This window comes from Perissodus microlepis, chromosome 11, assembly GCF_051167445.1.
Source record: "Perissodus microlepis isolate ML-2025 ecotype Zambia chromosome 11, ASM5116744v1, whole genome shotgun sequence".
Taxonomy (NCBI): domain Eukaryota; kingdom Metazoa; phylum Chordata; class Actinopteri; order Cichliformes; family Cichlidae; genus Perissodus; species Perissodus microlepis.
Window position 1 is genome coordinate 37,096,370 of NC_140471.1, and position 20,086 is coordinate 37,116,455.

Here is a 20,086-nt window from a genome sequence, read left to right on the forward strand (position 1 = left end):
TTCAGCATCTGATTGGTGGATTTTTAATGAAGCAGGCTGAAGCTGATCTGCCACCTCACCTGTGTGCAAGGAGCAGGTGAGCGTGGCCAATCAGGTGGCGGCTCTGCGGTGAAATGCAGACAAACCTGTCAAGCAGAGAGAGAGCGAGCGAGCGAGCCCCATAGAGTCAGAGTGGGAACTCCCTCTGTGCGAGGGAGAGGAGAGGAAGGAGGACACCACACTCAGACATCCAGTGGGTCCTACACGCTGGTCAGAGCACGCCGTGACATCAGAGTGACATCATGAGCTCCCCCACTGAGCACACAGACGGGCACGGTGAGGACAGGTAAATATTTACAGCTCAAACGCTGTGTAAGTGTGTGTGTGTGTATTTGTGCGTGTGTGTGCGCATTTCCTGCTCAGTAAAAAGAGGAAGTTCAATTCAAACTGCTTCTGCTGCTGACGCTCATTCTTCCTGACGGTCAGTGAAGGGGTCTCTGTGATATGTTCACTGCCTGATGATCTGGGCTGTTTTGATCAGCAGGAAGTGATGTCAGTTGACTTCCTGCTTGCTATGGGGTCTCCCGGTCCAGGTCCTGAGCCTCATCGCCGATCTCTTCCTTGCTGATGACTTCACTGATTAGTCTACAGTTTCTGATTGGCTCCTGGTCGGGTCCTGATCGGGTTCTGGTCCTCGGACAGGAAGCTGACGCCTTTTCCTGGATCTGAGCTCAGAGTCAAAGACCAGAGGAGGCCTCTGATCCTCCCGAGTCCCTGAAAACATTCTCTGAGCTCCTAACTCAGTCCGTGAAGCTCTGCAGGTGAGGCGTCTGGTCACGCCTGCGTGTCATGCGCTAGTTTGTGTCACACGTTGAGTTTTTGCGATTTCCCATCATGCTCCTGCAAACAGCTGATCTGTAGAGCAGGTGCTGAGTGAACGTCACCAAACAAACTGCCAGTAATCTGAACTGTGTTTGAGCTGATGAAGAAATGGACTGAACATCGCTCTGAGGTTCACGCCTCGCACTCTGCACCCGCAGCTTCACCTGCGCAGGTGAGGCCGTTGTAACACACGCAGAGCCGAGGACATTAGGGGAGAATATTTAACGTTCACAACACGCAGTTTAATAACCTGCGCCGAAACAAAGCATCTTATGTTCCTGGCCTAACCTTACTGCCCACGGAGGTGCGTCTGATGACACACCTGAGGACTGCGCTCACACACCATTTTGGCTTTTTTTAGAAAATCTGGCTGTAAATCAACAGCCTGAGCCAAGAGCGCCATCTGCTGGGACGAGCTCAGAATCAAAGGTGATGATGTAATAATGATTGGCTCCACCCCCTGCAGTTCACCTGCAGTATCTGCATGCACCACCAGGGGGCAGCCGCCAACACTTTACGAATCTTTAAGGCTGGAGACAAAGAATTGAGCAGATTATACAATCTGCAAACATCAGTCTTCATCGTCTTAAACTCCTCCTCCTTCTCCTCATATGTTCTCACCTGAGGAGCCCTCTGATTGGCTGAGATCCTTTGTGAAGAGTTTTAATCTTTACCAGGATTTCATCTGAACTTTCAGGGCAAATCCATCCACAGCTGTTCCTCACCAGGAGTGACTCCGAGGAAGCTTTACAGACTCCTTCATCTCTCCTCTTTGTTTTTGTGGAGGCTCATCAGAGTTCTGATATTTTTCCGAGCTGACCCTGAAGGTACCGCAGTGAAAACACTCCTCACCTGCAGAGGACCACCCACTGCACACACCTGTTCAGTTACTGTAGCTGGAGAGCAGGTGTGTCAGCTTCACAGCAAACAGAGGAACAATGAAGCCCCTCCCTTGTTCACCCGTTCAGGTGTGTGTGAGATAGTCAGAGCAGTCAGACGGGTTTGATCTGATTTTAATCACCAGGTGGCTTAACTGCCTGCAGGTCAGATCTGTGATTGGACGGAAACCCTGGAGCTATGAATAGTTTACAAACCTCCAAACGAACGTCACAGGAGGTGTGTGTGTGTGTGTGAGTGAGTCATGAATGTCCGATCAAACAAACTTATTTATTGATCTTTATTTAACTTTAAATAATAGAACCACAAAAAAAAACGTCAAAATACCTGCAGAAGAACAATCAGCCAATCAGAGACGAGAATCTGAATTGGGTCCCAGTTTCGGTTTTTCTTTGCTCTTCCAGGTCTGCTCCAGGGCCCTCAAGCCCCGCCAACATCCAGGACATGGAGCTGAGGGAGGAGTGGCAGGATGATGGCTTCCCCAGGTCAGAGGTCATGCTAACAGAGGCTAATAAAGATAAATAGATCCTTATGGAGGATGTTAATTTGTGCTAACAGAGGCTAATAGTAACATATGGTAAGAGGCGAATGTAGCTTAATAAAGGCTAATGCTAATATGTGCTAACAGAAGCTAATAGCTGTGAATAAATGCAAACTAAAGCTAATGTGTGTGGTGAATATCTTCTCACCTCTTTGTTTCACATGTTTACCTGGTGTTACCTGGCTGGCGTTGCTGGACTTGCTGCTTCAGACCACTTCCAGAGGATGACACAGAAAGTCCAGCAGGAGAATCAGGTGAAAACCAATTTTTGTAAGCTAAAGTTGAAGCTACGAGTCTGTTGTGGCCAGTGCTATCCTCTACGCTGTTGCATGCTGGGGGAGCAGATTGAGGGTTGCTGATGCTAACAGACTCAATGAACTGATCTGCAAGGCCAGCAATGTTGTGGGGATGTAGCTGGACTCTCTTAAGGTTGTGATGGAGAGGCATATGTTGTCCAGGATAAAGACAGTGTTGGATAATTCCTCCCACAGGAGCACGCTCAGTCATAGACTGAGATTACCAAAAAGCACCACTGAACGACCCAGGAATGCATTCCTGCCTGTGGCCATCTCCCTGTACAACTCATCCACCCAACACACTGTATACTGCTATTGCTACACCCTTTTTGCTCATGCTCTTCTTTCTTATTCAGATATTTATTAGTAAGCAGTGTTGGGACTAACGCGTTATTAAGTAACGCGTTACAGTAACTACGTTATTATTGTGGTAACGAGCACGGTAACTAGTTATTATGCCAAAACCAGGAACGCGTTACTCGTTACTGGGATTTAGATAGGCTCGTTACTCGTTACTTCGTGTGGTGGCATCGCGGAGCTTCCACAGATTCAATAACATTAGCAAGTGGTGGAGGCCAGCAGGTGGATGAAGGAAAGGGGAGGCAGGAGCAGAGACCCGAGGCGGCCGCCGGTCCGAGTGTCAGGTGAACTGAACTTCAGGTAAGAAGTTATGACCTGCAGTCCATCTGGGTCAGATATAAACCAAGTTTGAGTGGAGTTTATTTTCATTGTGCTGACTTTTTCGTACTGCGTGCTGGCTAGCATGACAGAGTTTATATACAGCTGGGTGGGTGCTATGATGTTACTGATGTTGAACTTTATTTTGTTCATAAGGTTAGTTAGTAGAGTTGCCAACCGTCCTGTAAAAAACAGAATCGTCTCGTATTCAGAGAAAATATCACGCGTTTCGTATTGAAGTGAAAAGGAACAGTTTGTCCCGGACTTCAGCCACAATGAAAAAGACACAAAGCTGGAGTTATTCTGTCTTTGCTGCACAGCTGCCTCTTCTCCTCTCACCCCCCCCCCTCCCTCTCCTGTTTCTACTTCAATCATGAAACTGATCAATGATCAGCTGATCGGCTTTTCTCTCTTGTTTGTTTATTGCCCACTTTGCGCCAGAAAGAGGAAACCAGCGGATGTCGCTCTAAACAACAGCAGCACGTTTAAGCTTGATCAGCTGTTGTTAGGATTTATTTAATATTACTTTCTAGTATCAGCTGATGTTTGCTGGAGCCACAGCTGTAAAGCTGCTGGTCATGATGTCGGTTTGGATATGTGGTGAGAGGGAAACATGAAGATGAAACCAGGAGATGTCCTTACTGGATCATCAGAGCTGAACAGGTGATGGAGAAACAGGTTTACCTTTTAGGTGACATGGATGAGTTGAAGTTATGAACCGTTTCTGAGAGACAAATAACACCAGGATCCTTTTCTAAGTAGCTGACAGCTGGTAACTGTGCAGGGGCGGGTCTAGCAAAGTGTTGCCAGGGGGGCAGGTAGGGCATTAACAGGGAGAGGGGGGCACAAAGAAATACTTTTCTTTCATATTCTCATTTAAAAATGTCTAGCTTTAATAAATAATTATCTGAATCTTACAACAAACGATTGATAGATTGATGCATATATACCAACAGTGTACATCACTGTCACAACAGCGTTTGTTTTCTTTCTTTCTTTTTATATTTTATTTTTTAATAAGCAACCTATATGAACACAAATAAACCAAAATAAACAAATAATCAAAAATAAACAAACGGGTGTACCATCTAGTGTGTATATATACACACACACACCCATATCCTTAGACATACATACACATACCTACATACATATGTATTCGCCTATACCCTCATACATACTGACATATACATATATACACATAACAATTCAGAGATATGGCATACATAATTACAGAGATTCAAACAAGATCGGGTCTCCTTGACAAAATGTAATGTTTCCATTTAACCCAAATATCACTAAATATGTCATATTGGAGTCTATTAATGAAGGTAATTCTTTCCATTTTAAACATCCCATAAACAATCTCATGCCAGTCATTTAGTGATGGAATTTTCACACTAAGCCATTTCTTGGTAATAGTCTTACGGGCAGCCAGACTCAGAATACCATACAACAGCTTGGACATTTTATCTACATTCACTGAGTATAGATATCCAAACAAAAGTTCATCCCAATTAAAGGGAAGTTGCATACTAAAAATGTAAAATATTTACTCCAAGATACTTCATCTGCTCCGACTCCCAGTTCAAATTGACTTTAGACTTAATTTCCTGATTTGGCTTATAATTAAAAGTTAATATCTGAGTCTTCGATATATTTAGTTTATAACCTGATATTGAGCTAAAGGTCTCCAGAAGTGACAACAGCTTGGGGAAAGTAATGTTTGGATTTGTCAAGTAAATCAAAATATCATCAGCAAACAAGGAAATCTTATGCTCTCGACCCATGATCTTGACTCCAGTAATATTATTGCTTTGTATAACACTTTGACTCAGGGCCTCTATGAAAAGAGCAAAGAGTGAGGGACTTAAAGGGCAACCCTGACGTGTCCCTCTCTGTAAATTAAAAACATTAGAAAGCGCCCCGTTAACTTTAATTCTTGCCCTTGGTGATTTATACAGGGAGTGCAGAATTATTAGGCAAGTTGTATTTTTGAGGAATAATTTTATTATTGAACAACAACCATGTTCTCAATGAACCCAAAAAACTCATTAATATCAAAGCTGAATGTTTTTGGAAGTAGTTTTTAGTTTGTTTTTAGTTTTAGCTATTTTAGGGGGATATCTGTTTGTGCAGGTGACTATTACTGTGCATAATTATTAGGCAACTTAACAAAAAACAAATATATACCCATGTCAATTATTTATTTTTACCAGTGAAACCAATATAACATCTCCACATTCACAAATATACATTTCTGACATTCAAAAACAAAACAAAAACAAATCAGCGACCAATATAGCCACCTTTCTTTGCAAGGACACTCAAAAGCCTGCCATCCATGGATTCTGTCAGTGTTTTGATCTGTTCACCATCAACATTGCGTGCAGCAGCAACCACAGCCTCCCAGACACTGTTCAGAGAGGTGTACTGTTTTCCCTCCTTGTAAATCTCACATTTGATGATGGACCACAGGTTCTCAATGGGGTTCAGATCAGGTGAACAAGGAGGCCATGTCATTAGTTTTTCTTCTTTTATACCCTTTCTTGCCAGCCACGCTGTGGAGTACTTGGACGCGTGTGATGGAGCATTGTCCTGCATGAAAATCATGTTTTTCTTGAAGGATGCAGACTTCTTCCTGTACCACTGCTTGAAGAAGGTGTCTTCCAGAAACTGGCAGTAGGACTGGGAGTTGAGCTTGACTCCATCCTCAACCCGAAAAGGCCCCACAAGCTCATCTTTGATGATACCAGCCCAAACCAGTACTCCACCTCCACCTTGCTGGCGTCTGAGTCGGACTGGAGCTCTCTGCCCTTTACCAATCCAGCCACGGGCCCATCCATCTGGCCCATCAAGACTCACTCTCATTTCATCAGTCCATAAAACCTTAGAAAAACCAGTCTTGAGATATTTCTTGGCCCAGTCTTGACGTTTCAGCTTGTGTGTCTTGTTCAGTGGTGGTCGTCTTTCAGCCTTTCTTACCTTGGCCATGTCTCTGAGTATTGCACACCTTGTGCTTTTGGGCACTCCAGTGATGTTGCAGCTCTGAAATATGGCCAAACTGGTGGCAAGTGGCATCTTGGCAGCTGCACGCTTGACTTTTCTCAGTTCATGGGCAGTTATTTTGCGCCTTGGTTTTTCCACATGCTTCTTGCGACCCTGTTGACTATTTTGAATGAAACGCTTGATTGTTCGATGATCACGCTTCAGAAGCTTTGCAATTTTGAGACTGCTGCATCCCTCTGCAAGATATCTCACTATTTTTGACTTTTCTGAGCCTGTCAAGTCCTTCTTTTGACCCATTTTGCCAAAGGAAAGGAATTTGCCTAATAATTATGCACACCTGATATAGGGTGTTGATGTCATTAGACCACACCCCTTCTCATTACAGAGATGCACATCACCTAATATGCTTAATTGGTAGTAGGCTTTCGAGCCTATACAGCTTGGAGTAAGACAACATGCATGAAGAGGATGAAGTGGACAAAATACTCATTTGCCTAATAATTCTGCACTCCCTGTATAGTGCTTGTATAATCCTGATAAACGATTGATGAAATCCAAACTTGCCCATGACTTTATATAGAAATTCCCAATTAACCCGATCGAAGGCCTTTTCAGCATCTAAGCTCATAAGGACCATCTCAATTTTATTTTTTCCAACATAATCAATAACATGTAATGTTCGGCGAACATTATCTTGCGTTTGTCTCTGCTTAATAAAACCAGTCTGATCCAAGCTAATTATCTGAACAAGAATATTTTCAATTCTTTTGGCAAGGATGTATGTGAATATCTTATAGTCCTGGTTAAGAACACTAATAGGGCGGTAATTTCCACAATCAAGCCTGTCCTTTCCTTCTTTAGCTATTAAGGAAATAGAAGCCTCATCCCAAGGTGGGGGGATTACTCCCGTCTTTAAAATATAATTGAATGATGTTCTCATCAAGGGGATCAATGACTCTTTCATTTCCTTATACCAATCTGATGGGAATCCATCCGGGCCTGGGGATTTATTAGGTTTTAATTTTGAAATAGCTTTTTTAATTTCAATTTCAGATATGTCCTCGATTAAGGTTATATTCTGTTTTTCATTCAGCCTTAGTAAGCTAAGTGAGTCCAAGAAAGATATCATACCTTTAACATCCACTCTAGGTTGTGTGTATAGTTCTTTGTAAAATTTTAGAAAAGCTAACTGAATGTCTTCAAATTTATACACAATGTTATTTGTTTGAGGATCCTTTATTTTATGTATTATATTTTCTGATTGTTGTTTTTTTAATTTATAGGCCAGTAATTTTGCAGATTTGCCTCCTACCTCATAGTATCTTTGTTGTAAAAAAGCCATATTTTTTTGTATTTCACTTGAAAAAATTTCATCAATTTCATTTTTCTTCTTTTGTATTTCTAATTTCAAATTTATATCTGCGCTTATTTTATGGGCATCTTCAAGATATTGTAGTTGCGCCTGGAGTTTTCTTAAATGCTCATTTCTCTTCTTTTTTAAGTTAGTACTGTAACCTATAAGTTTTCCTCGTATAACCGCTTTTAGGGCATCCCATAAAATACTCGGAGAGACTTCTTCATTGTCATTTTCCGCTACATAATCTATTATATCTTGGCTAATTTGCTCTTTCAACGAACATAGAGTACTTGTATTTAATCTCCAAGATGTAACTCTTCTTTCGTGTCCAAGCACTACTTCCAGATACAGTGGGGCGTGATCCGATAAATCCATCACTCCTATCCTGCAATTGATCACACTGTTAAAGTCTTTTTGACACATAAAGAAATAATCCAATCTAGAATAAAATGAATGTGGGTGAGAAAAAAAGGTATAGTCCTTCTTGATGGGGTTTAATTCTCTCCATACATCTATAAGCCCTAAATCCTTTAAAATTAATTTAATATTTTTGGTTATTTTATTCAATCGCGGGGCGTGTGGGTTTGATGAGTCCAAAGACGGATTGAGTCGAACATTCCAATCTCCTCCCAAAATTAGAGTACCTTGTGCCTCTACAACAATCATTTCAAAAACCTGTTTAAAAAATTTTAACTCTGATCCTGGGGGAGCATATACATTTATAAGAGTAGTCAGTGTACCCTCTAGATACCCCTTAACTAACACAAACCTCCCCTCCTTATCACCGATTTCTTGAATGCATTCAAAATTTAACCTACTCGAAATTAAAATTACCACACCCCTTTTTGAGCTCTGAGGACAGGAAGAAGAATACTGGTTAAATTTCCATTTCTTTAGTTTTTCATGCTCAAACTTCGGTAGGTGAGATTCCTGTAGAAAGGCAACTTCTATTCCTTCTCTTTTTATTTTTGACATAATTTTACTTCTTTTAATATGACTCCCCAAACCATTTACATTAAATGACACTACTTTAGTTACCTTACAAGGCATTATTGTACGACCTTATATGATTTTAATCTCTGCACATAGCCAAAAATCGAAAAGTACACCCCGATGAGGAAAAAAAAAAGAAAAAAAAGAAAGAAAGAAAGAGAAAATCATTATAAAAAAAAATATTGTACAACAAAAACATACAATCATGTTGACTTCCAAAAACATAAACGCTATATTAGCTGTAATTGGTGAGGGAGAAACTCTTCTGTCCACTTGTGGAAGAGTGCCCTCTTCGGCACACAGGCCGGAAGCCCAGTGGTCTGTAGGGTCCAGCTTACTATGCATACAAATGACCCGGCTTTAATGTACTTTTATATGCCCTCTTTATAGAATTATCTAATTATATAACAAAAACATCTTTATCAAAATAAAGTTCATATTCTCAGTTCATCTTAAGTCTCTATACTCTTGAGTTTACCTCTAATATGATGCTCCGTCACATACATGCTGGTTATCCACTGTCATCTTGGTGCCTAAATACCTGGAGGCGCTCCTTGAAACCCTGCTTTAGGATCGTGTTTCCGCATTTCTTCTTCGTACTTGTTTGCCAAGTCTGCTGTTTTATTTGATCCAAAAGTGTGTCCCTGTCTTTCACAACGTCTACCGATAATCCCCTCTTCACCATGTCGATAGTCGCTTCATGCGCCGTGTTGTACGTCGCAAACAGCAAACAACAGCGTTTGTTTTCATTCAAAGGCTTTATGGTTTTTCCTATAATGGCGGCCGGTCTCTAGTTAAAAAGCCCGGGACTATTTTTTGTCCCAGTCCAGCCCTGTATGCAGCTCATCTGCAGTCTGGTGTTACCTACATCTTCCTATTCAGAAGGCAGAATTTCAGAGTTCTGAGTACAATCAAAAAGCACCACGACGAGCAGGCTAGAATCATGGCGGCGGTCAACGACGGTCCAGGCGCGGGATTTCTCTCGTGGAAATGTGCACATTATCTTTTCCTTTCTGTTGGTAGGTGGCACAGTGCACTGTGGCAAGTAAGCAAGCTAGAAGACTGGCAAAGTTACGGAAGCAACGCATTAACAAGAGAAGTCTGAGTAAAACCAAAGTTACTTTCCCTAGTAACTAGTTACTTTGAAAGTAACAAGTAACTTCAAGTAACAGTTACTTTTGATGGAAGTAACTAGTAATGTAACTAAGTTACTAATTTAAAGTAACTTACCCAACACTGTTAGTAAGTGACTTATATATATGTAAATATTGTAAATATTGTTTACTTCTTGTATTGTCTGTCTTTGTTGCTGTTGGTACTGGAGCGCTGTAACCAACACCATTTCCTCTAGGGCTCAGTAAAGTATTCTGATTCTGATGAAGCTCAAAGTCACCAATCAAAGGTGATCAAAATCAATGAGAACAATCTTCCAAAAATCAATCAGTGTTCACTCTGTCCTCTGTTCTTTAGCTCCGGTCACCAGCCTCACTCTATCGGGTGGAGGCGGAGCTAAGAAGCGTCTGGTGGCACCGTCTCTGAGTCTCACGCTGAACCGCCGTGACTCGAACGATCGGAACAGCTTCTCTGCAGCCGCGCTGTCAGGGACACCAGACGACACACCGTCGCTTGACATCAACCTGGAAGCCCTGGAGACGCCATCGGACAGCGAGACAGGAACACTGCCGGACAGCATGCACGACCTGGAGTGGGACGGTGAGATGCGCACGCAGATGGGAAGTAATGTGACCGAGAGAAAAGCAGCTGACCTCTGACCTCTGTCTCACAGACGACCTTCCTCGGATGGGCAGAGGTGGAGCTGTGGGTGTGGCCAGAAATCCGATGGAGCAGTCCGAAGGTCTGATGGAGCTGGATCAGGTGGACAGCAGAGGGCAGCGCTGGAGGCGGTTCTGCATCTCAGGACACGAATACCATGTCAACATGAGCGTCCTGGAGCCGTACCTGCAGGTCCTGTCGCATGGAGGTCAGAGGTCACACACCCACCAAAGTACCTGTAATACACCTGCAGGAGCTTCCAGGTCTCACACACACCTGAAAAACACCTGTAACGCAAATAAGATGATACACTGATATTACACCTGCAGGAGCGCCACACACACTCACCTGTAACACACCTGCAGGTGCCATGGAGCTAACACTGTGTTGTATTTGAAATTGCACCGTGACAGCTCTGCCTGTGGTTGGTTGACAGGCTACTTTGGAGACGGGATGAACGCCATCATCCTCTTCACTTCCTGTTACCTGCCGGAGAACACAGTGGAAAACTACGAGTATGTCATGGAAAACCTGTTCAGGTGAGTTTGGGCCCAGAAATTGTGGTCAGATGCTAGCAGGTGTGAGCCACGCCTCCTTTATCACCTGTCTTCCCCTGCAGGTACATTGTGGGGACGCTGGACCTGATGGTCTCAGAGAATTACCTGCTAGTCTACCTGTGCGCCATGGCTCCCAGAAACAAGCTGCCCTCCATCAAATGGCTTCACCAGTGCTACACGTCCATCGACAGGAGGTACAGCATCCCCTCTCAGCACCGCCCTGAGGGGTGGAGCTTCTTTACTTCCTGTTCCTTCAGTAACTGTGACCCCGTAGACGAGTAGAGCTTCTCATAACTGCTCGCTGTGTCTGCTCCGACCTGTGGACCATGCGGCGAGATGATCTTTCAGTTCAACTACCTGCAATTTTGCTTTATTTATATAGCACGAACAGTCGCATCGGGGCGCCTAACAATCACGTGACCCCCTATGAGAAGGCACTTTGGCGACAGGAAGTAACCTCCAGCAGAACCAGGCTCAGGGGTGGCCATCAGCCGCGACCGGTGTGGGTGAGAGGAGGAAGACGGGATATTCTGAATGTGAGACGAGCTAAGGTGAAAACAAGGCGCGTTACGCTAACCATAGGCAAGAGCGCCAACGGAGAGCTCCGCCCCCATCACAGCCACAACAAAAATGACCCCTCTATTCATCCATTTGCAGTGTCAGGGTCACGACCTGATTTTCACACGCTGCGTGACGTGCAGCGCCGAGATCCTATTTGGAGCATCCACTCGAGTCAGACTTCCTGTTTGGAAACAACCAACCCACCAACTCCGCAATCCAAGATGGCAGCAGTGGGGGTTCAACACCCCCCGCCTCTCGCCATGTCACCTTCTGCTAATAAAAGCTAATAGCTGGCTGTGGCTCAACGACAGCAGGTGATGGTGCTGACGGCGGGTCAGACTCCGTCATGACGTCTTTAATCTGATTGATCACACTCGCTGTGTAAGAGACGCTCTGATTGGAGCGCTGCTCTGTGTGGTCGTGACGTAATCATCCGTTGCCTTTGCTGTTGCGTTGTGACCAGTTTCGACACGGGAGATGATGTCGGGGATTCAGCCATGTTTCCAGCTCTTTGGAGGTCATCTTCTTCCTCCTCCTCATCACAGCTGTGCACGCTTACAACCACAGCAGCACCGTGCAGCTCTTTAACTCGTCTGTCATACGTAACGGCGTTACCGCGACCAGCTGACGGTCACGGTGGCCTTTGAAGTGTGTTTAGCGAACGAGGACATGGGGGTTCACTGTCCTCATGTCTCCGCAGGCTGAAGAAGGACCTGAAGGGGCTGCTGGTCGTCCATCCCGCCTGGTACATCAAAGCTCTCATCACGCTGGTCAAACCTTTTATCAGGTCAGCGCACACACACACACACACACAATGTACATTTGGTTTTTCTGGACCCTGGTTGGCTGCAGTGCATTCCTACCACCAGAAGGTGGCAGTGAAGTACCAAGAAGCTGAAATCTAGCAGGGCCTCTGTCAGTGTTACACTAAACAACATAAAAGATAAAAGTCTTATACACACAACAGTGTCCAACACAGTCTGAGTGTTTTTGGGAAAGTGGGAGTGTGGGAGTCAGTGAAGGGCGGTGGTTCAGAGTTTTGTATTTGGGGGGGCGGGGTGGACAGAGCAGGGAGAGAGATGTCCTGCAGTGAGGGCAGAGAAGCACCCACGATCCTTTCTCTGCTCTCGCTCTCCTCAGTTTGAGGAGGAAGTAGAGTCGCTGTTGGGCTTTACGGACCACGATGCTGTGTTCTTTGACCACATCAATATGAAGTACATATACTAGTGTTAAAAAATACTGCAGTAAAAGTTCAAGTATGGATTTAAGTGAAAAAGTACAGGCTCTGACAGTTACTCAGAGTAAGAAAGAAAAGAGCAGCTCCTTGAAGGACGTTTTTACTGAACCTCCTGTTATATTAATGTAATAAAGTAATAATAGATGGAGATGAGCAGGTTTTCCCAACGACGATGCACCATCTGGTGGCAGATGTCTGCATAACATTTAAGATTAAGAGGCTGTCATGTCTGTTGCCGACGATTAGCGCATCGCTAATCTTCGTAATTCTTTCGATCTTGAAGAATTCTTCCAAGAGTCTGTGGTGCACGCTGGTGAAACCAGAACCTCACAGAACTGCACCGCCTGATGGAAACATCGGTCAGCACAAGGCGCCATCTCAGTGTCTTAAAGAGTGTTTGATGTTATGCAGATGTTGGATGTTGCAGCAGAAACACCTTCTAAAGCTCAGACCTGAGCTTTAGAACAGGACCCCAAGTCTTCCCCCTCGGTTAGAGCGGCCTCCTGTGGTGGATCTGGTCATTACACAGATAAATCTCAGAGAGAAATCTTACAGGTTAAACTATCCCAGATCCTGATGTGTTGTGTTAGCTTGATGTAGTTGGTCTGTCTCACCTGTGACCTTTGACCCTGTTCTCCACAGCGATAAGTTCAGCAGGAAGATCCGCTTCATTCAGAGTCTGCAGCAGCTGTCCGAGCTCATCCCCACAGACCGGCTGCAGATCCCCGACGCCATCCGCCAGTAAGGCCCTCTGACTCCACTCTGACTCCGCTCTGACTCTGCTCTGACTCTGCTCTGACTCCGCTCTGACTCTGCTCTGACTCCACTCTGACTCTGCTCTGACTCCACTCTGACTCTGCTCTGACTCCACTCTGACTCCACTCTGGCTCTGCTCTGACTCCACTCTGACTCCGCTCTGACTCCGCTCTGACTCTGCTCTGACTCTGCTCTGACTCCACTCTGACTCCGCTCTGACTCTGCTCTGACTCCACTCTGACTCTGCTCTGACTCCACTCTGACTCCACTCTGCTCTGACTCCACTCTGACTCCGCTCTGACTCTGCTCTGACTCCACTCTGACTCTGCTCTGACTCCACTCTGACTCCAGTCTGACTCTGACTCCACTCTGACTCCACTCTGACTCCACTCTGGCTCTGCTCTGACTCTGCTCTGACTCCACTCTGACTCCAGTCTGACTCTGACTCCACTCTGACTCCACTCTGACTCCACTCTGGCTCTGCTCTGGCTCCGCCCTGACTCTGCTCTGACTTCACTCTGACTCTGCTCTGACTCCACTCTGACTCCAGTCTGACTCTGACTCTTACTCCACTCTGACTCCACTCTGACTCTGCTCTGACTCCAGTCTGACTCTGCTCTGACTCCACTCTGACTCTGACTCTGACTCCACTCTGACTCGACTCTGACTCTGCTCTGACTCGACTCTGGCTCTGACTCCGACTCCACTCTGACTCGACTCTGCTCTGACTCCACTCTGACTCTGACTCTGCTCTGACTCCACTCTGACTCTGACTCTGACTCCGACTCTGACTCTGCTCTGACTCTGACTCCACTCTGACTCCGCTCTGACTCCGCTCTGACTCTGCTCTGACTCCACTCTGACTCTGCTCTGACTCCACTCTGACTCCGACTCTGACTCTGACTCCACTCTGACTCCGACTCTGACTCTGCTCTGACTCCACTCTGACTCTGCTCTGACTCCACTCTGACTCCGACTCTGACTCTGCTCTGACTCTGACTCTGCTCTGACTCCACTCTGACTCTGACTCCACTCTGACTCTGACTCCACTCTGGCTCTGACTCCACTCTGACTCTGACTCCACTTTGACTCCACTCTGACTCTGCTCTGACTCCACTCTGACACTGACTCTGCTCTGACTCCACTCTGACTCTGACTCTGCTCTGACTCCACTCTGACTCCACTCTGACTCCGCTCTGACTCCACTCTGACTCTGACTCTGCTCTGACTCCGCTCTGACTCTGACTCCACTTTGACTCCACTCTGACTCTGCTCTGACTCCACTCTGACTCTGACTCCACTTTGACTCCACTCTGACTCTGCTCTGACTCCACTCTGACTCTGACTCTGCTCTGACTCCGCTCTGACTCTGACTCCACTCTGACTCTGACTCCACTCTGGCTCTGACTCCACTCTGACTCTGACTCCACTTTGACTCCACTCTGACTCTGCTCTGACTCCACTCTGACACTGACTCTGCTCTGACTCCACTCTGACTCTGACTCTGCTCTGACTCCACTCTGACTCCACTCTGACTCCGCTCTGACTCCACTCTGACTCTGACTCTGCTCTGACTCCGCTCTGACTCTGACTCCACTTTGACTCCACTCTGACTCTGCTCTGACTCCACTCTGACTCTGACTCCACTTTGACTCCACTCTGACTCTGCTCTGACTCCACTCTGACTCTGACTCTGCTCTGACTCCGCTCTGACTCTGACTCCACTTTGACTCCACTCTGACTCTGCTCTGACTCCACTCTGACTCTGACTCCACTTTGACTCCACTCTGACTCTGCTCTGACTCCACTCTGACACTGACTCTGCTCTGACTCCACTCTGACTCTGCTCTGACTCCACTCTGACTCCACTCTGGCTCTGCTCTGACTCCACTCTGACTCCAGTCTGACTCTGACTCCACTCTGACTCCACTCTGACTCCACTCTGGCTCTGCTCTGGCTCCGCCCTGACTCTGCTCTGACTTCACTCTGACTCTGCTCTGACTCCACTCTGACTCCAGTCTGACTCTGACTCTTACTCCACTCTGACTCCACTCTGACTCTGCTCTGACTCCAGTCTGACTCTGCTCTGACTCCACTCTGACTCTGACTCTGACTCCACTCTGACTCGACTCTGACTCTGCTCTGACTCGACTCTGGCTCTGACTCCGACTCCACTCTGACTCGACTCTGCTCTGACTCCACTCTGACTCTGACTCTGACTCTGCTCTGACTCCACTCTGACTCTGACTCTGACTCTGACTCCGACTCTGACTCTGCTCTGACTCTGACTCCACTCTGACTCCGCTCTGACTCCGCTCTGACTCTGCTCTGACTCCACTCTGACTCTGCTCTGACTCCACTCTGACTCCGACTCTGACTCTGACTCCACTCTGACTCCGACTCTGACTCTGCTCTGACTCTGCTCTGACTCTGCTCTGACTCCACTCTGACTCTGCTCTGACTCTGACTCTGCTCTGACTCCACTCTGACTCTGACTCCACTCTGACTCTGACTCCACTCTGGCTCTGACTCCACTCTGACTCTGACTCCACTTTGACTCCACTCTGACTCTGCTCTGACTCCACTCTGACACTGACTCTGCTCTGACTCCACTCTGACTCTGACTCTGCTCTGACTCCACTCTGACTCCACTCTGACTCCGCTCTGACTCCACTCTGACTCTGACTCTGCTCTGACTCCGCTCTGACTCTGACTCCACTTTGACTCCACTCTGACTCTGCTCTGACTCCACTCTGACTCTGACTCCACTTTGACTCCACTCTGACTCTGCTCTGACTCCACTCTGACACTGACTCTGCTCTGACTCCACTCTGACACTGACTCTGCTCTGACTCCACTCTGACACTGACTCTGCTCTGACTCCACTCTGACTCTGACTCTGCTCTGACTCCACTCTGACTCCGCTCTGACTCTGCTCTGACTCCACTCTGACTCTGACTCTGCTCTGACTCCGCTCTGACTCCACTCTGACTCCGCTCTGACTCCGCTCTGACTCTGACTCTGCTCTGACTCCGCTCTGACTCCGCTCTGACTCCACTCTGACTCTGCTCTGACTCCACTCTGACTCCGCTCTGACTCTGCTCTGACTCCACTCTGACTCCGCTCTGACTCTGCTCTGACTCCACTCTGACTCTGCTCTGACTCCACTCTGACTCTGACTCCACTCTGACTCGGACTCCATTGTAACTCCAATCTGGCTCTAATATAACTTTGATGATCGATTGAACACACAGATTAAATACAAAATGCAAGAAAACGCTTATAACACCTCACAAAAAGGCTAACAGTGGCAGCTGGGTTAGCTGCTACTTCTGTATGTTTTAGACCTAACCCATACTGACCTTTGACCCCTATTCACCTTAACAGCTGGTGATAACAGCCTTTTCTTATTCCTTCTGTTTGACTAACTCCTATTTTGCTGAGTCATACTTCCTGTATCATTTCCAAATTAAAAGCCCTCCATCAGTTTGCATTGAGCCTTTTATTGAGAAACGATTGCAGAAATGTCACGTGATCTGTGGCGTGAGGAAGACGGAGAGAAGACGAAGACGCTCACAGAGACGCTAAGGCCTGCTGATGTTGGCGCGGTTCATGAATCCACTTCCTGTCTCTCTGCAGGTTTGATGAGAAGCTGAACAGATGACCCTCTCACACGTCACACCGGAGGGACCCAGGAGGCCACAGGGTCAGGAAGCCTGCTGACCTTTGACCTGTGACGTGTACATATGAGCAGACTGCTGTACGTCTGTGTGCTGGTGGCGTTCCGACTCGGAGAGGACGAACATGCTAACGGGAACTCTGCTGCTTCTTTCCTCTAAACTTGAACAAACGCTAACTTACTGTTTATTTATTGGCGTATTTAAGACGGCGGTGAGAGCGAGACACCTGACACCGTCACGTTTCTGTCTGATCCTCAGATCTATGGACGTGTGGGGGGTGGGGCTAATCGGGCTCTGTAATCCAGGTGATTGAATCTGTTTTGGTTTTCATGTCCAGGTGAAACACGTGAGTGGAGCTTCACTGCGGAAAGTTGCTGACTGTGTTTCACTTCCTGTAATAAAGCATGGATCAAGCAGCCTGACTCGTCCTGTTTGTTTCGTGAGGTCCCGTCTACCTGAAAATGCGTGACGCTGCCTCACGGTTTGCGGCCTCACCGCCGTTTCAGGGTCAGCAGCGGGCTCTTAGGCTTGACGAGGTAATGTTGACAGCTGTGGACAGGACGATTATTTAGTTTTTCTTTTTAGTTTTGAGTTCACAGAATTATTTATTTTCCTCACAGTGTAAACGCGAGTGCTTACTGGCTGAAATGTTTGTCAGGTGACCTGTATTCTTCTTTCTGAATGGCCTGCAGGGAACAGCTCAATCCAAACATCAACAGTATCAACACCAACGTGAGTTCAGCCCACTGAACTGTGTCAGAGCGCCCTGCTGTGACTGTGATTTACGTCTTTTCTCTCACACGTCCAAACCTTTCCGTGATCACTCTCGTCTGTTTTTTACAGCCTGTGCTCGTCTCCAAGTGCTCTACGTTCAGCTTTCCAAAACGCACAATTTCAAAATAAAAGCTCAAAGGTGTTGTGTTAAATCATTATTGTGAAAAGTGAAAATCACAGTGGCACACTGCTGCTTTCATAAAGGTGTCAGTATTGGAAATACTATGACATTAGGGGTGTCCAAGTTCATGGGCCGCATTTGTAGGCCGATTACGTCACAGCGACGCAATGAAGGCTGTCCAAATTCAAAAGCTGCTCCAAATGCGTTCCCCTTTTCCCAGATTTGAAGGATGGGTCGGGTGTATCCTTTGTGGCCCATATTATCGCAGAATTCATATTCATATTCCAGTTTCCAACAATGGCAGCAGCTACTTTTAATATTACATATTATACATCGTTTTCAACCCCACCGTGGTCTTTGGCTGCTCAGGTCAAACATGATATAGAAGTCAATTAGATACTTATAAATGTTATTGTTTGGCTTTTTTCAGTGTTTGATTTGTTTGTGAGTAAATCGGTTTGGCTGAGATTAAAGTTATAGTTCTCACACAGCTGAATAAACATCAAACAGAAAACTGATTAAACAGAAGTGTGAGATGGTCGAGTTTACTCCAGTGTCCTGTTATGTAAGCAGTGTGGGCTGTTTCACCTGCACCAGAACTCAACTGTTTGCATACAGTGGATTGCAAAAGTATTCGGCCCCCTTGAACTTTTCCACATTTTGTCACATTACAGCCACAAACATGAATCAGTTTTATTGTAATTCCACGTGAAAGACCAACACAAAGTGGTGCACACATGAGAAGTGGAACGAAAATCATACATGATTCCAAACATCTTCTACAAATAAATAACTGCAAAGTGGGGTGTGCATAATTATTCAGCCCCCTGAGTCAATACTTTGTAGAACCACCTTTTGCTGCAGTTACAGCTGCCAGTCTTTTAGGGTCTGTCTCTACCAGCTTTGCACATCTACAGACTGAAATCTTTGCCCATTCTTCTTTGCAAAACAGCTCCAGCTCAGTCAGATTAGCTGGACAGCGTTTGTGAACAGCAGTTTTCAGATCTTGCCACAGATTCTCGATTGGATTTAGATCTGGACTTTGACTGGGCCATTCTAACACATGGATATGTTTTGTTTTAAACCATTCCATTGTTGCCCTGGCTTTATGTTTAGGGTCGTTGTCCTGCTGGAAGATGAACCTCTGCCCCAGTCTCAAGTCTTTTGCAGACTCCAAGAGGTTTTCTTCCAAGACTGCCCTGTATTTGGCTCCATCCATCTTCCCATCAACTCTGACCAGCTTCCCTGTCCCTGCTGAAGAGAAGCCCCCCCAGAGCATGATGCTGCCACCACCATATCTGACAGTGGGGATGGTGTGTTCAGAGTGATGTGCAGTGTTAGTTTTCCACACATAGCGTTTTGCATTTTGGCCAAAAAGTTCCATGTTGGTCTCATCTGACCAGAGCAGCTTCTTCCACATGTTTGCTGTGCCCCCCACATGGCTTGTGGCAAACTGCAAACGACTTCTTATGGTTTTCTGTTAACAATGGCTTTCTTCTTGCCACTCTTCCATAAAGGCCAACTTTGTGCAGTGCACCACTAATAGTTGTCCTATGGACAGATTCCCCCACCTGAGCTGTAGATCTCTGCAGCTCGTCCAGAGTCACCATGGGCCTCTTGGCTGCATTTCTGATCAGCGCTCTCCTTGTTCGGCCTGTGAGTTTAGGTGGACGGCCTTGTCTTGGTAGGTTTACAGTTGTGCCGTACTCCTTCCATTTCTGAATGATGGCTTGAACAGTGCTCCGTGGGATGTTCAAGGCTTGGGAAATCTTTTTGTAGCCTAAGCCTGCTTTAAATTTCTCAATAACTTTATCCCTGACCTGTCTGGTGTGTTCTTTGGACTTCATGGTGTTGTTGCTCCCAATATTCTCTTAGACAACCTCTGAGGCCGTCACAGAGCAGCTGTATTTGTACTGACATTAGATTACACACAGGTGCTCTATTTAGTCATTAGCACTCATCAGGCTGTCTATGGGCAACTGACTGCACTCAGAC

The 20,086-nt window shown here is 46.0% G+C and overlaps 1 protein-coding gene across 1 annotated transcript; it reads left to right on the plus strand.

The window, feature by feature from the left end:
- Positions 1-9: 9 nt before the first annotated feature.
- Positions 10-20,086, plus strand: bnipl (BCL2 interacting protein like). The gene is made up of 10 exons (XM_084944661.1): positions 10-325; positions 2,163-2,243; positions 2,510-2,553; positions 10,103-10,345; positions 10,419-10,613; positions 10,842-10,944; positions 11,025-11,156; positions 12,224-12,310; positions 13,403-13,501; positions 17,156-20,086. Exons 1-10 carry the CDS (start codon positions 282-284, stop codon positions 17,178-17,180), a joined length of 1,053 nt encoding a protein of 350 aa, XP_084800787.1. The 5' UTR covers positions 10-281; the 3' UTR covers positions 17,181-20,086.